This window comes from Podarcis liolepis, assembly GCF_965112155.1.
Source record: "Podarcis liolepis genome assembly, chromosome: 6".
Lineage (NCBI taxonomy): Eukaryota > Metazoa > Chordata > Lepidosauria > Squamata > Lacertidae > Podarcis > Podarcis liolepis.
Window position 1 is genome coordinate 39,465,065 of NC_139559.1, and position 13,338 is coordinate 39,478,402.

The 13,338-nt window shown below is 40.4% G+C and overlaps 1 protein-coding gene across 10 annotated transcripts in view; it reads right to left on the reverse strand.

Annotated features, from left to right (window-relative positions):
* Positions 1–13,338, reverse strand: part of LOC310709386 (membrane cofactor protein-like) — a 41,440-nt gene that overhangs the window by 19,499 nt on the left and 8,603 nt on the right. For 6 of the 10 annotated variants that reach the window (XM_083508988.1, XM_083508990.1, XM_083508994.1 and 3 more), the window contains exons 3-8: positions 12,580–12,771; positions 11,048–11,150; positions 10,262–10,347; positions 7,134–7,325; positions 5,233–5,418; positions 2,713–2,904 (exon numbers count right to left, since the gene is read on the reverse strand). In XM_083508988.1, the coding sequence (XP_083365114.1) occupies positions 2,713–2,904; positions 5,233–5,418; positions 7,134–7,325; positions 10,262–10,347; positions 11,048–11,150; positions 12,580–12,771 (951 nt within the window). Of the gene's footprint in view, positions 1–2,677; positions 2,905–5,232; positions 5,419–7,133; positions 7,326–10,261; positions 10,348–11,047; positions 11,151–12,579; positions 12,772–13,338 lie in introns of all 10 variants that reach the window. The other 4 variants (XM_083508992.1, XM_083508987.1, XM_083508993.1 and 1 more) reach the window with 3 other exon arrangements.

Below are 13,338 nucleotides of genomic sequence, written 5' to 3' on the forward strand. Positions count from 1 at the left end.
GAAAAAAAGATAAGGGGGGTCATTATCGGCTTTAGATCCATTTCAGTCCGGTTTCCGTCCTGGTTTTGGGACCGAGACGGCTCTGGTTGCACTAACAGATGATCTCCGTAAACAACTGGATCGAGGCGGGTGAGGACTGCTGATCCTTTTAGATTTGTCACCAGCCTTTGACATGGTCGATCATGATCTTCTGGACCACTGCCTCGCAGACGTGGGGATACAGGGCATAGCCCGTAACTGGCTGTGCTCTTTTATCTCTGGTCGGGGACAGAGGGTGGCACTAGGGAGGGAAATGTCGTCGCGCCATTCCTTGGTGTGTGGAGTGCCGCAGGGCGCAATTCTCTCCCCGATGCTTTTTAACATCTTTATGCGCCCCCTTGCCCAAATTATCCGGAGCTTTGGGCTGGGCTGTCACCAATATGCTGATGACACTCAGCTCTATCTGCTGATGGATGGCCACACCGACTCGGCCCCGAACACACTGACCAGATGCTTGGAAGCTGTGGCTGGATGGTTTCGTGGGAGCCGATTGAAACTACATGCTTTGAAGACAGAGGTCCCATGGCTGGGTTGGGATGGCATGGGAATGAGGGACCAACTCCCTTCTCTTGCGGGAGTTAGTGCCATTGCCATTAAGAGTTTGGGTGTAATCCTTGACGCCTCCCTTTCCATGGAGGCGCAAGTTACAGCAACAGCCGACATTTTTCCACCTTTGCCGCATCAAGCAGTTGGTCCCTTACCTTTCCCGCCCCGACCTGGCCACAGTGATCCATGCAACGGTCATCTCCAGGCTTGCCTACTGTAATTCGCTCTACCCCGGGATGCCCTTGAAGCTGACCCTGGAACTTCAGAGGGTGCAGAATGCTGGAGCGAGGCTCCTCACGGGGTCTCTGCCATGGGAGCATATTCACCCAGTGCTTTTCAAACTGCACTGGCTCCCGGTAGAGTACAGGGTCAGATTTAAGGAGCTGCTTTTGACCTTTAAAGCCCTTCACAGCCTAGGACCCTCGTACCTACGGGACTGCCTCTCCCGGTATGCCCCACAGAGAGCCTCAAGGTCCATAAATAGCAACACCCTAGTGGTCCCAGGCCCTAAGGAAGTTAGATTGGCTTCAACCAGAGCCAGGGCCTTTTCAACTCTGGCTCCGGCCTGGTGGAACGCTCTGCCTCATGAGACCAGGGCCCTGTAGGATCTGATTTCTTTCCGCAGGGCCTGTAAGACAGAGTTGTTCCACCTGGCCTTTGGCTTGGAGCCAGTTTGATTCCCTCCCTCTCTTTCTTTTTTCCTTTCCTTCTCCTCCTCGATGAGGCTACATTTTAATATTTTAATGTTTCAATATTTTAATAACATTTTAATATTTTAATAAAAAAAATCCTTCCAGTAGCACCTTAAAGACTAACTAAGTTAGTTCTTGGTATGAGCTTTCATGTGCATGCACACTTCTTCAGATACACAGTGTATGCACACGAAAGCTCATACCAAGAACTAACTTAGTTGGTCTTTAAGGTGCTACTGGAAGGAATTTTTTTATTTTGACTATGGCAGACCAACACGGCTACCTATCTGTAACCAATATTTTAATGTTGTATTTTAATTTTGTTTTTAAGTTGTAATCATTCAACTTGTTTTTATTATTGCTTGTAAGCCGCTCTGAGCCTGGCCTTGGCTGGGGAGGGCGGGTTATAAATAAAAATTATTATTATTATTAAGGTATATAAAGTGATGCATGGTGTGAAGAAACATTGATATTTTTCTCCCCTTCTCATAGTATACTAGAGTCCAAGGTCATCAAATCAATCTGAATAGGAGATTCAGGGCTGACAAAACAAAGCTCTTCATGCAACACAGTTAAACTATGTACAGTGGTGCCCCGCAAGACGAATGCCTCGCAAGACGAAAAACCCGCTAGACGAAAGGGTTTTCCGTTTTTCGATGCGCTTCGCAAGACGAATTTCCCTATGGGCTTGCTTCGCAAAACGAAAAAGTCTTGCAAGTCTTGCGATTTTTTTTCGCTCCCCCCCTTTTTCTAAGCCGCTAAGAGCCTTTTAGCCGCTAAGCCTTTAATAGCCGCTAAACCGCTAATAGCGCTAATCCGCTAATAGGGTTGCCTCGCAAGACGAAAAACCCGCTAGACAAAGAGACTTGCGGAACGGATTAATTTCGTCTTGCAAGGCACCACTGTAATTCATTACTACAAAATGTAGCTATGGAAGCCAACTTGGAAAGTTTTGAAAAGGGATTGGATAATCTGATGGAGAATAAGGCTATCAAGGTCTATATGATATAGTCATAATTGTTATATATCAGCGGCAACATGCCTCTCAATACCAATTGCTGGGGGTCATGAATAGGAGAGTGCAATTGCACCATGTGCTGGGTGAGGGCTTCCCATAGGCCACTGTGTGAACAGAATGCTGGACTAGATGGGCCTTTGCTGGGCTTATCTAAATTTATTCCCCGGGGACAGACCCAAGCAAAGCCCATTGGTTGGTTGCCCCCGTCCCTGGGAATCCCCGGGTTCGGGCCTGCCAGCCAAAGGCCAATCTGCAGGCAGGCCCGCAGTCCTCCCCAGCCGGCTGCTGGATCGCTGACCAGGCTGCAATGCCGCCTGACCGTCTAAGGTAAGTAGACTTGTCTACCTAGTAGGGTTTTTAAGTTTTTGTCTTCTTTATCAACAGATGTCAATACCACAGAGCTGGATTTGTACATACAGAAACAAAGTTGTACAGGGGGATCCCACTGATTGTAGCCTTTGCACTGTGCTTTCATCTCCATGGTTTCATCAGGAAAAGAATACTTTTTATCACACCGCACAGAAATGATACTTCCAAGGTTATAATAAGGTTGTGGTGGATACACACTTCCTTTTAGAATTACTGGAGCACCACAAATATCTTGAGAAACTATAACAAGAAAAATAAAACCACAAAATATATAAAATAATGTCTACATAATTTTAGCCTTGCTTTTGTAAGTTTGTGGTAAGATTCAAGGTTTTACCATAATATCACCTACCTGAATTTTGAGTAATCTATGAAAGTAAATCACAAAATGCAGTTTACTACTACCGTATTTTTTGCTCTATAGGATGCACCTTTTCCCCTCCAAAAATGAAGGGGAAATGTGTGTGCGTCCTATGGAGCGAATGCAGGCTTTCGCTGAAGCCTGGAGAGTGAGAGGGGTCGGTGCGCACCGACCCCTCTCGCTCTCCAGGCTTCAGGCTGCTATCCGCAAACCTTCAGAGCGCGGCGGGAGTTCCCACCAGGCTCCAAAGGCTTGCGGATAGCAGCTTGCAGCCTGAAGCCCGGGGAGCGTAGCACCAACTCCTGCTGCACTCCCTGGGCTTCAGGCAGCCATCCGCAAACCTTCAGAGCACGCCCCCAGCACCGCAAGCTCCAGGAGCGGCGGCGAGGTTGCACGCAATCTTGCCGCCGCTCCCGGACATGTTCGGGGGGCTGGGGTCGGGGGAAGCTCGGGCTTCCCCACCCCAGCCCAACGGCTAAAAATGAAGCCAAGACAGTGAGCAGGATCCATCCCACTCGCTATCTTGGCTTCTGCCAAAGCCGCGCGCAGCCTCTCCCAGCTAGAGAGGTTGCACGTGGCTAAAGAGGAAGCCATTCCCCGCCTCCTAAAAACTAGGTGCGGCCTATGGTCCAGTGCACTGAACGGAGTGAAAAATACGGTAATTGCTTCATGGCCAAGTCATGCAAATCCCATTCCTGTGACATTACCAAAAGTAACTTCTGTTCTCTGAGCATTTTCTGAGCAGTCACACATTGGGCAGGCTTGTAAAAGAGCCACTTGACTGGTTGTGGTAAGCACAGCTCACAGGCAACCAGGCTAAGAAACTTTATCAGGCAGCTTCTTTCTTTTTGGGCATAAATGACTAACAAAAATCAAAGGAGAGGGTGCCCAAATATATGTAAGAAGAGACAAAGTAACAGATGGGGAACTACCTTCATAGATTACAGCCATAGATCCCCTTTAGTACCTCAGTTTTTTTCTATCTTACTTTCATAAAAACACCATGCAAAATGTTAACATTTGTTTAATAATATTGTTATAGGTTGGTAGGTGCTATAATTTAATTAAGGCTTGAATGTTAAAACTGTGTATCAGACCCCCAAGTGTTAGAATGTAATCAAGAATGTAATCTTAGAACAAGTCTAAGATGTATGTTAGAACCCTCTGAAATTAGCATTTATGAAAAGCTAATTATGTCAGGCAAACTTCCTAGATTGTATATTAGACATTTCTAAAGCCTGGGAGATCAACACGTGTCAAGAGCTAATTAAGTCATGTAATTTATTTTTGAGGTGTTAGCCTGGGGCACCCCTGTATCGTAGACTCAGGTTGTATATTTGTGTAAATAAACCAAATATCATAAAGACACCCTAGGCTCCACTGTGCTTCATTTTCCAAAAGGAAACACAGACCCTAGATAAGTGTCTGATATTCCCTGGACTCTGGCACTGCTGTGGTGTTTAACAATGCTATAATATGTACATATATAAAGTCACAATAATATGACATCTCCTTTGTTTCTTCTGTAAGCTCTAAACCATTTAGATTCAACCAAATGGTTGAATACTACAAAGGACTGTAATAAAAAATGAATTCTGAAAAACTTCCTAAAATAATGGAATCTGAACATTCAAATTCAAAACTGCAATCCAAGAGGGAAGAATTTAGAATCCTGAGCAAGGAGTAAGTATACCAGTATGTTGCTGCTGGTCAAAATTTGGCTGAGGTCTTACAAAACAGAGGACCATCTATGACTGATTCTCCATTCTGATTTTGATGAAATATGAAATGAGATTTAATCCTGGAAATCTTGTCAGTTTATAATCTGTATTGTTTGCAGAATTTTTTTGTTTTATAAATAGTGGCCACAGCTTTGAGAATCTATTTGTATATTGTAATTTTGTATGCTTTGTACACATATCTACACATGTTCTCATATGTTCATGTTCTAATAATTATTATTTCTGATATCTTTCATTTGAGTTTGCATGACTTTGGCTTTTGTTACAAATAACTAACATACATCTGTGGGACTAGTGAGGCTAAATAAGCTCTCTTTAAGCTATCTGTTTCAACATACAGTACTTCTTTGCATGCCTGCATTTGGGAATGTGCACGCCCTAGGCATAAATGTCATTTTAAATGGCTTCTTCTTGTTGAATGCAGAAACATAAATGCTAATATTTTTCTATTTAAAGAATTCTTACCCTTTTTGCAGGTTGGCAGTTTAGGGATCCAAGTATTGTTCGCCTCACATCGACTGAAATAACTTCCGATCATGAAGTATCCAATTTTACATTCAAATGTAATATTGCCGCCAAAGGTATAGGAATCTTTAAACTCACTTATCTTCTTTATTCCATCTTGAACTACTGGATCTGTACATATAATCACTGAAAGCAGAAAGTAATATTAAAAATCAAAATCCCCTAAAAACAGAATCCTTATATTTCTACGTTATTACATGTTATTTTTTCTGCTGAACTTTACTAAAAAAATAATATATTCCGTCATCAATCTAGATCTTTGAAAATGAGACTATAAATGCTTTTCTGTGAGACTGCATAGAACACATGATGAAAAAAGGCTCCTGCTATCTTAAGGCCTCTTCCAACTGGTGTTTTCTGTTTGAGTAATGGCTGCTGCAAATCAAAGGTCTCCAAAATTAGTCCCATCTGCTGAACTAATCCTTAGAAGGATCCAAATATATTTCCTCCAATTAGCACTTACACATACAGTATTCCTAGCAATCAAACAGTTCATGGGGAAATTATCTCTCCAACAAGCACTGCCATGTAGCTGTGGATATACCGCAGCATGTGTGTGAATCAAGAGAGATGAAAGACATTATTACACAATCCACGCAACATTTTTAAACTTTCTTTAAGAAGGAAAATAAAGCCCTCTCTGAAGAACAGCAAAATCCTCTGTGCCATACCAGTAGAAGTACCTACTGGTGGAAATTATTCACTTTGTTAATGGGCAAGAGTTATCTTTCCTGCTTTTAGACTAACAGGGACTAAACCATAACCCAATATTAAACAGATAATTAAAAATGAAGCATTGTTATGTTTTTAATATGAAGTAGTGCTTTACTGTACTTCTCACTACTCTATAACCCGACTAAAAGATTCTATCTCAGAAAGTGAGGAGAAAAAACAGACTTTTATGAAAAGTGTTATAACATCCTACCTCCATCCGGAGAAGAAAAATCCGTGTTAATTTGACCAGTTTACTTTTCTCCAGTGGGAATGTATCCAGCCACTGAATGTACAATGATAATTGGGTAGGCTTTAACAAATGGGGATGATGTCACCCATTCTGTATGAAAAAACACCTGACTTTGTTTTACTGCAAGGGGTATGTGGAGTAGACACACTCCTGTACACTAAAATCCTGGGTAAAATCCTTGTTTTCTGTGATTCAGCAATCACTTTTCTAACAATTAATGAACCAGGAAGTTAATGCTTTAGCCTTTTCCTAAATGTCAATAATTGCTATGATGTCATTCATTGGTTAAAACTGTATACTGTATTTTTCGCCCTATAGGATGCACTTTTCCCCTCCAAAAATGAAGGGGAAATGTGTGTGCATCCTATGTGGCAAATGCAGGCTTTCGCTGAAGCCTGGAGAGTGTGAGAGGTCGGTGCGCACCGACCCCTCTCGCTCTCCAGGCTTCAGGAAGCTATCTGCAAGTCACGCAGCTCTCCCACGGCTTCCAGAGAGCTGCCTGCACCCCGAAGCCTGGGGACGCGCTGAGCTCAGCGCCCCCAGGCTTCGGGCTTCGCACCGGTCTCCCACGGCTTGTGGAGTGCTGCCTGTTCCGGGGGCTGGGGAAGCTTCCCCCGCCCCAGCCCCGCGCCTGGGGGGGAAAATAAATTTCCCCCCTTTGTTTCCCCCCCAAAAAAAACTAGGTGCACCCTATGGGCCGAAAAATACGGTAAGTCGTGCCAGAAGGCTTTTTACACAAAAAAAAGTAGACAAAATGAAGTCTGGACATTTTAACTTTTATCTCAAATTTTTAAAAAATGTAAGGTGGGAAAGGTCAACAGGTTTTATTTTTTATAATCATCATGAAGGAAAAACTGGTATATATTAAAAAAATAACCTTGGCATCTCGGGGGTTTACTGCTCCACAGTGGTCTATTAGTTTTATCAACATCACAGTATATAATAGGTTCTCCAACGAGTGAGAAAGTCTCCTTGCAGCTGTATTTGATCGCTGCTCCATAAGGAAAAATAGATGCAGTTCCGTTGTGGGATCCACCAGGAATGTCTGGAGGGTCTTTACATACAGCTCCTAAAAGAAAACTGAATAATTCAGCAAAATGATAGAACTGTCAACAGTATACTGTTGAAAAATCCAAAACATACCGTGTAACAACTACTATTTTAAATATATTTATTTAGAAGTGATATATTTTAAATGCCTATTGGATTTCTCAGTTTAATTTATTTTTTATTTTACCAAAAATGAACAAAATCATAAGAAGAGAGGCTCACATTTTGGCAGCAGGGAATTACCATTGGTTGTGATTCTCTGAGTCATTCTCTGGGGAGCTGCACATACAGGAACACATCTGCAGTTCTGTGCAGACAGGAAGACTTTTTGGAAGTACAGTGGTACCCCACAAGACGAATGCCTCGCAAGACGGAAAACCCGCTAGACGAAAGGGTTTTCAGTTTTTGAGCTGCTTCGCAAGATGATTTTCCCTATGGGCTTGCTTTGCAAGACGAAAACGTCTTGCGAGTGTTCCGATTTTTCCCCCTCCCCTTTTCTAATCCGCTAATAGGCTTTTAGCCGCTAATCCGCTAAGCCTTTAATAGCCGCTAAACCGCTAATAGCGCTAATCCACTAATAGGGTTGCTTCACAAGACGAAAAAACCGCTAGACGAAGAGACTCGCGGAACGGATTAATTTCGTCTTGCGAGGCACCACTGTACTGAAATACACTCAATATCCTGGCTTATTTTCCTGTTAGATTAATAGAAAGTAAATCAGAAGTTCCTGCTTCTTATGTTAACAGAGAACTCTGCCTTAATAAAGCCAGGATCTTCATACTGAAATTGATGCACAACCAAGGGAGGAGGAGAAGAGGGAGAGGGGAAGATGCTTGGGTCCAGCGCTCATTCCCAGCTTCATGGAATAATGGTCAGAAGTGCCCCATTAATTTTCTGCAGCTGATGTTCCTTATTGCACAACCCAATGCATAGCCACTTGAAAAGTAAGCTCAAGATAAATGTGCACATTTAAGTGTATTTAAACCTAACCTTTGTTATTACACCAGATTTTAAGTTACACTGATATCTGCCTTTTATCATCATGGAACTCAAGGTAGCACAAATAGGGTAAGTACATATACTATACAAGCACTGAGCAGATTCCAGACCAGTTGAGTTTTCTATATTCAAATACCTGCACGTGCAAACATTCTGTTTTATACTTTTTCATGAATGAAGAATGCTATTACTGTTGAGGAGTATCTATTTAGATCTCTATATGTAACCCTACTAACAACGTACAGTAACCTTTACATCCAATCTGAATCTTATTCCTTATGGAAACATAGGGAAGATATGACGATAACTCATGACACCAGAACCCTGATGGACTGGTGCCTGATGTAAGCCATGATGCGTTCTGGAACATAGCCTCCTTTGTGTTGCCTACCCACCAGGCCCCAATCTAATTCTCATCTCAACCGAATGCTACATGACATGTTTTACATACTCTCAACAAAATTTTAAGATAACAACGCTAAGTGTGTCCTTTTTCCTTACACTAGCAACAATAATGGAGCAGGGCCCTTTGTCTTATCAATCAATCGATCCTATACAGGGGGGGTGCCTGTATAGGCCCATAAATGTGGACTAAAGAAAAAAGTAATTTGTGGGGTGCTGGAATGTAACCCTTGTGTAGGTGGGGAGTCGTCTGTACAGCCAGCAGCACTTACCTTCTTCAAATGCCTTCCGGATGCCTTTGGGTGTATCTGTATATATATTCTCACAAAGTTCTCCCTGCTTTTGACCTCTTATCTGATTTAACCTATTCTTAGAAGCTTTTAGCAAATTCTTTTGTGAAATTTTCTAGACTGGGATCTGCCATAGCCACTTTGAGAGTTTTTTGTTTTACAATCAAGCTGTGTAAATTTTATGAAATAAAAAAATTCTTACCATAGTTTCTGTCAGTTAAGCGCTTGTAATGACAAAAGCCATTTACAATTGACGAGACATTATTTCTTTACTCCTGGCTGAATTAACATTACCTAAACCTAATCTGGGAGGTTTGTGTTGTTTAAAATAGCTTAAGAAAGTGCAAACCAGAAAATTATCAACAAGAAGCAGGACGGGATTCAATTACCTCTGGGTGTTCAACGTTCCATGTAATTTAGATATAAGTTGATTAGTCTAAACTTAGAAATCTCATTTAGACATCTACAATAGCATTTTAAATAACAAAACTGTAAACCCTATAACTAACATTTTTTCCCCTATATTTGTATTGTATGCATAAGGTACTACATTTTGAAAATGCTTGAGGAATTCATTCTTTGCAGATTCCAGTACCTAACTTGCTGGATTCACAACTTGCAGACTAATGCAAGGAATCAGAATAAAGTTGTCCTTCAGATTTTGCAATCCAAAATTTCAGATGTGAATTTTGATTTTAAAAAAAAACATGAAAACACAACTTTACGATAAAGTATGTTTAGAAATGTATGATTCGTCCCTGTATTTCTCTTCTTTTGATTGAATTATCTGTTTAATATGAGCTTTTAATGGAGAATCTATGTTGTAATTTTATTTATTAAAATTAACAAAAATATACAAAAACAGAAAAAGTAATGCTTCTTTTTGTGAGAATATACATGCTTCAATATGTATTTCCATGTGGCTATTTTTAATTAGCAGGTTACTATAGAAATGAGACAGAACAGACTTATGAATAGCTGTGAAACAAACACAGAATAGGAACTAACTAATTTGCTTATTTTAATGACCATGCTTTACTAAATTTTAAGGCAAATTCATAGCCCAATTGTCCCACTGAGTTCAATATAGGGCTTTCTCCTAAAAAAGTGTTCGCAGGAATGCAGCCTTCAGGTGCAATCCTCTATATCCCTACCTGGGTACAAACCTCCACTGAACACAGTGAAACAGATTTCCAAGAAAACAACTGTGCTGTTAATCACAAAAAATATCACTCCAAATTTGTAAATAATTTACGCTACTTACGCACACAAAGTGGAGGTGGATTACTCCAGTGAACATCACTTCCCTTTGCCTGACATCTGTTCCAACGTCTCCCAATCATTGTGTATCTGAATGTACAGGATAAAAAATCCAACCAAGTGATGCTCAATCCATATAAATCAGAAGTACAGTTGGTAGGCAGTTCATAGAGCGGTGCTGTTCAGGTCTACTCCAATCTAGACAAGGTCTTACTGCCCTTAAAGCTGGGAGGTACTGCTCAATCTAGCCCTGATTCTTCATGTCTTCTATGCTTATGGTAATTTTTTAATGCTGTTTTAAAAGTCTATTTATATTGAACTTCTTTTTACTAATGTTTTCTTCTAAAATGTTTAAGATAAAAAATTGTTAACTTCGCTGTGTTAAATGTGCATTCTGTAGTCAACTTCTTTCATAATGTATTATTTTGAATTTTTTTAGGATTATATTTGTTTCCTGTTAATTATGCTGCTTTGAATGTATCCTAGATGTTTTTCAGTAATGTTTTATTCTGCGTATGTGTATGAAACTCCATTTTCTCCCCTTTTAAAAAATTGTTTTTATTTTTATCTGCAAGCCACCTTGTCCCTTCCCAGGGTAAAAGGCATGGTATACATATATAATAATGAAATTTATGATTATGATAATAATATATTTAGATTCTCCTCCTAAACTTAACTGACTGCATCTTCAGTTACAAAGTACTGCCAATTTTACTAGTTTCTGAAAAAACAATTAAGAGCAAAAGTATATTGGAAATGTTATTGGTGGCCTTTAATGGTGTTTCCTTACCCTTGAATACACATATATAAGATGCTTGCTCCAAAGGTGTATTCTGAATTAAATGAGAAAATACTTCCATCTTTTACTGGTGTTGGTGTCTCACATGCTTTTCCTGAAAAGAAACATTCTGGAATTAAACATACAAAACCAGAAAAAGAAACAAACAATATTTTTGACAGGCCTGGCATTAATAAAAGGAGAACAGTTTTGACAAATTGCATTAAAAACATGAAGGAAAGCAAACTATATATAAGATAATGCATAAAACAACGTAGTAACATACAAGATCTCTTATGTCTGCAGTTCACAATCCTAGCAAATATCCTTTTTAAAACCAAGCATTATTCTGAATATATTTGCCAGGATCATTAACTACACATAAAAGATACTGTAATGTCAATGATCACCATGCGAGAGATCTTCAAAGTGCCATACTTTGTTATTTTACATTTTCCTTCACATATTTTAACAAAACTGTTCAAACAGCCCCTCACTGCTCTTTGAACCATCAACTGAACTTCAACTGTTGACGTACGCCATCTTAAAATCTTATGAAAGCACAGATCAGTAAATGCAATGAGTAAACAAACCAATCTATTGCACATATTGAATAAGAATTTTGTGTTTCTGGATGCCTTTCCAGTGGAAGTGGGCATCACTCATATTTATTTAATCTTCCATAGAAGATTAGTACAAATAAAAAAGTGCTAGTACTGCACTATCACCTGGGTGGAGGAGGTGCTGCATGTTGTAAAGAGGATGCTCTGTGTGAAATATCCTGCCATAGGGTTACAGCATAGTTGTAACAGATGCCACAAAATTACTTAGTGTTAGGTATTTTTAAAACTTTGCATAAAATCTGGGATGTTTGCTTCTTTCATCTCTACAAGACTGCAACTTGCTATTTTTGACAAATTCAAAATCAAGATATTTATTCTTCTCTTGCCTGGCAGCCTCATCATGCAAAACTCAGCATAGATTAAGGTGGTTATGTAGTTAGTTTTTTGTCAGAACTAGCACTTGCCTTGTTACTGTAAAAGCAGTTACTTGTATAGCCAGTGTGCTGTAGGGGTTGGAGTGTTGAGCTAGGATTAGGCAGGTCAAAGTTCAAATCTCCTTTCAGACATGAAGCTCACTGGGTGACTTAAGGACAGTCACTGTCTCTCAGCCTAACCTAAATCTACAGGATTTGTAGGATAAAATAGAAGATGAAGAAAACCATGTCTGAAGAAAAATACATATATGATATTCTGAGCTCTTTGAAGGAAGGGTTAAATGTAAATGTATCAAGTAAAACAGCTGCAGCATTTACATTCCCTAGCTCAAACATGTTTCAAACTGAGTCTTATGGCTACTTTTTATTTCCCTGTTCACCAAACCACCAATATGTCTTTGTGGCCAAAACCAAAAAACCTTTCATCTTAATAATGTCCAAGGACCTGCATGTTCTGGGGACTTTATCTTTTTTAAAACAACGTCTGGTTTTTGTTCATAAATACCTGCAAATCATTACAATAAATCAAAAGCAAAGGATGATTTACCTCTACAGAACCTTGCAAGCGGTGACCACTTCATATTTTTACCACAGGTAATAGTATTCAAGATACGAGGAACTTGTTCAAATCCTGCCTTACATACATAGTGTACTACCATCCCAACAGGAAACAATACTGAAGTTCCAAACTCAACTTTTAGTTTAGCTCTAGTTTGCTTTGGTGGAAAGGGGCAGAACTCTGCAAACATAAAGCAATATAACAACTTATGACACCATGTTAGAAACTAAAATAATACAAATGTCAGAATGTTAGAAGATTCACCACTGTTAACAGACTGCCTACATCCTGCCTCCTTTCCTGTTTTATCACATGTATATACAGTGGCACCTCGGGATGCGAACGGGATCCGTTCCGGAGCCCCATTCACATCCTGAACAGAATGTAAGACGCGACTGGGCGTGCGTGGGTTGCCACTTCTGCGCATGCGCGTGACGTCATTTTGACTGTCTGCACATGCGCGAGTGGCAAAACCCGGAAGTAACGTGCTCTGTTACTTTCGGGGTGCCGCGGAGTGCAACCTGAAAATACTTATCCTGAAGCGTATTTATCCCGAGGTATGACTGTACACACACAAAAACCAAGCACACAGCAATCTACGGAGTTCAATGAACTGAAAGATTAAGACCACAATCTATGCATGTTTACCAGCCACAATAGTGGGGTCAGCATGGTGAAAACACCACTACAAGCACCAGATTGGTTGCCGGTGCATTTGTAGTGCGCCAGCCTCCTCCCACTCCTGAT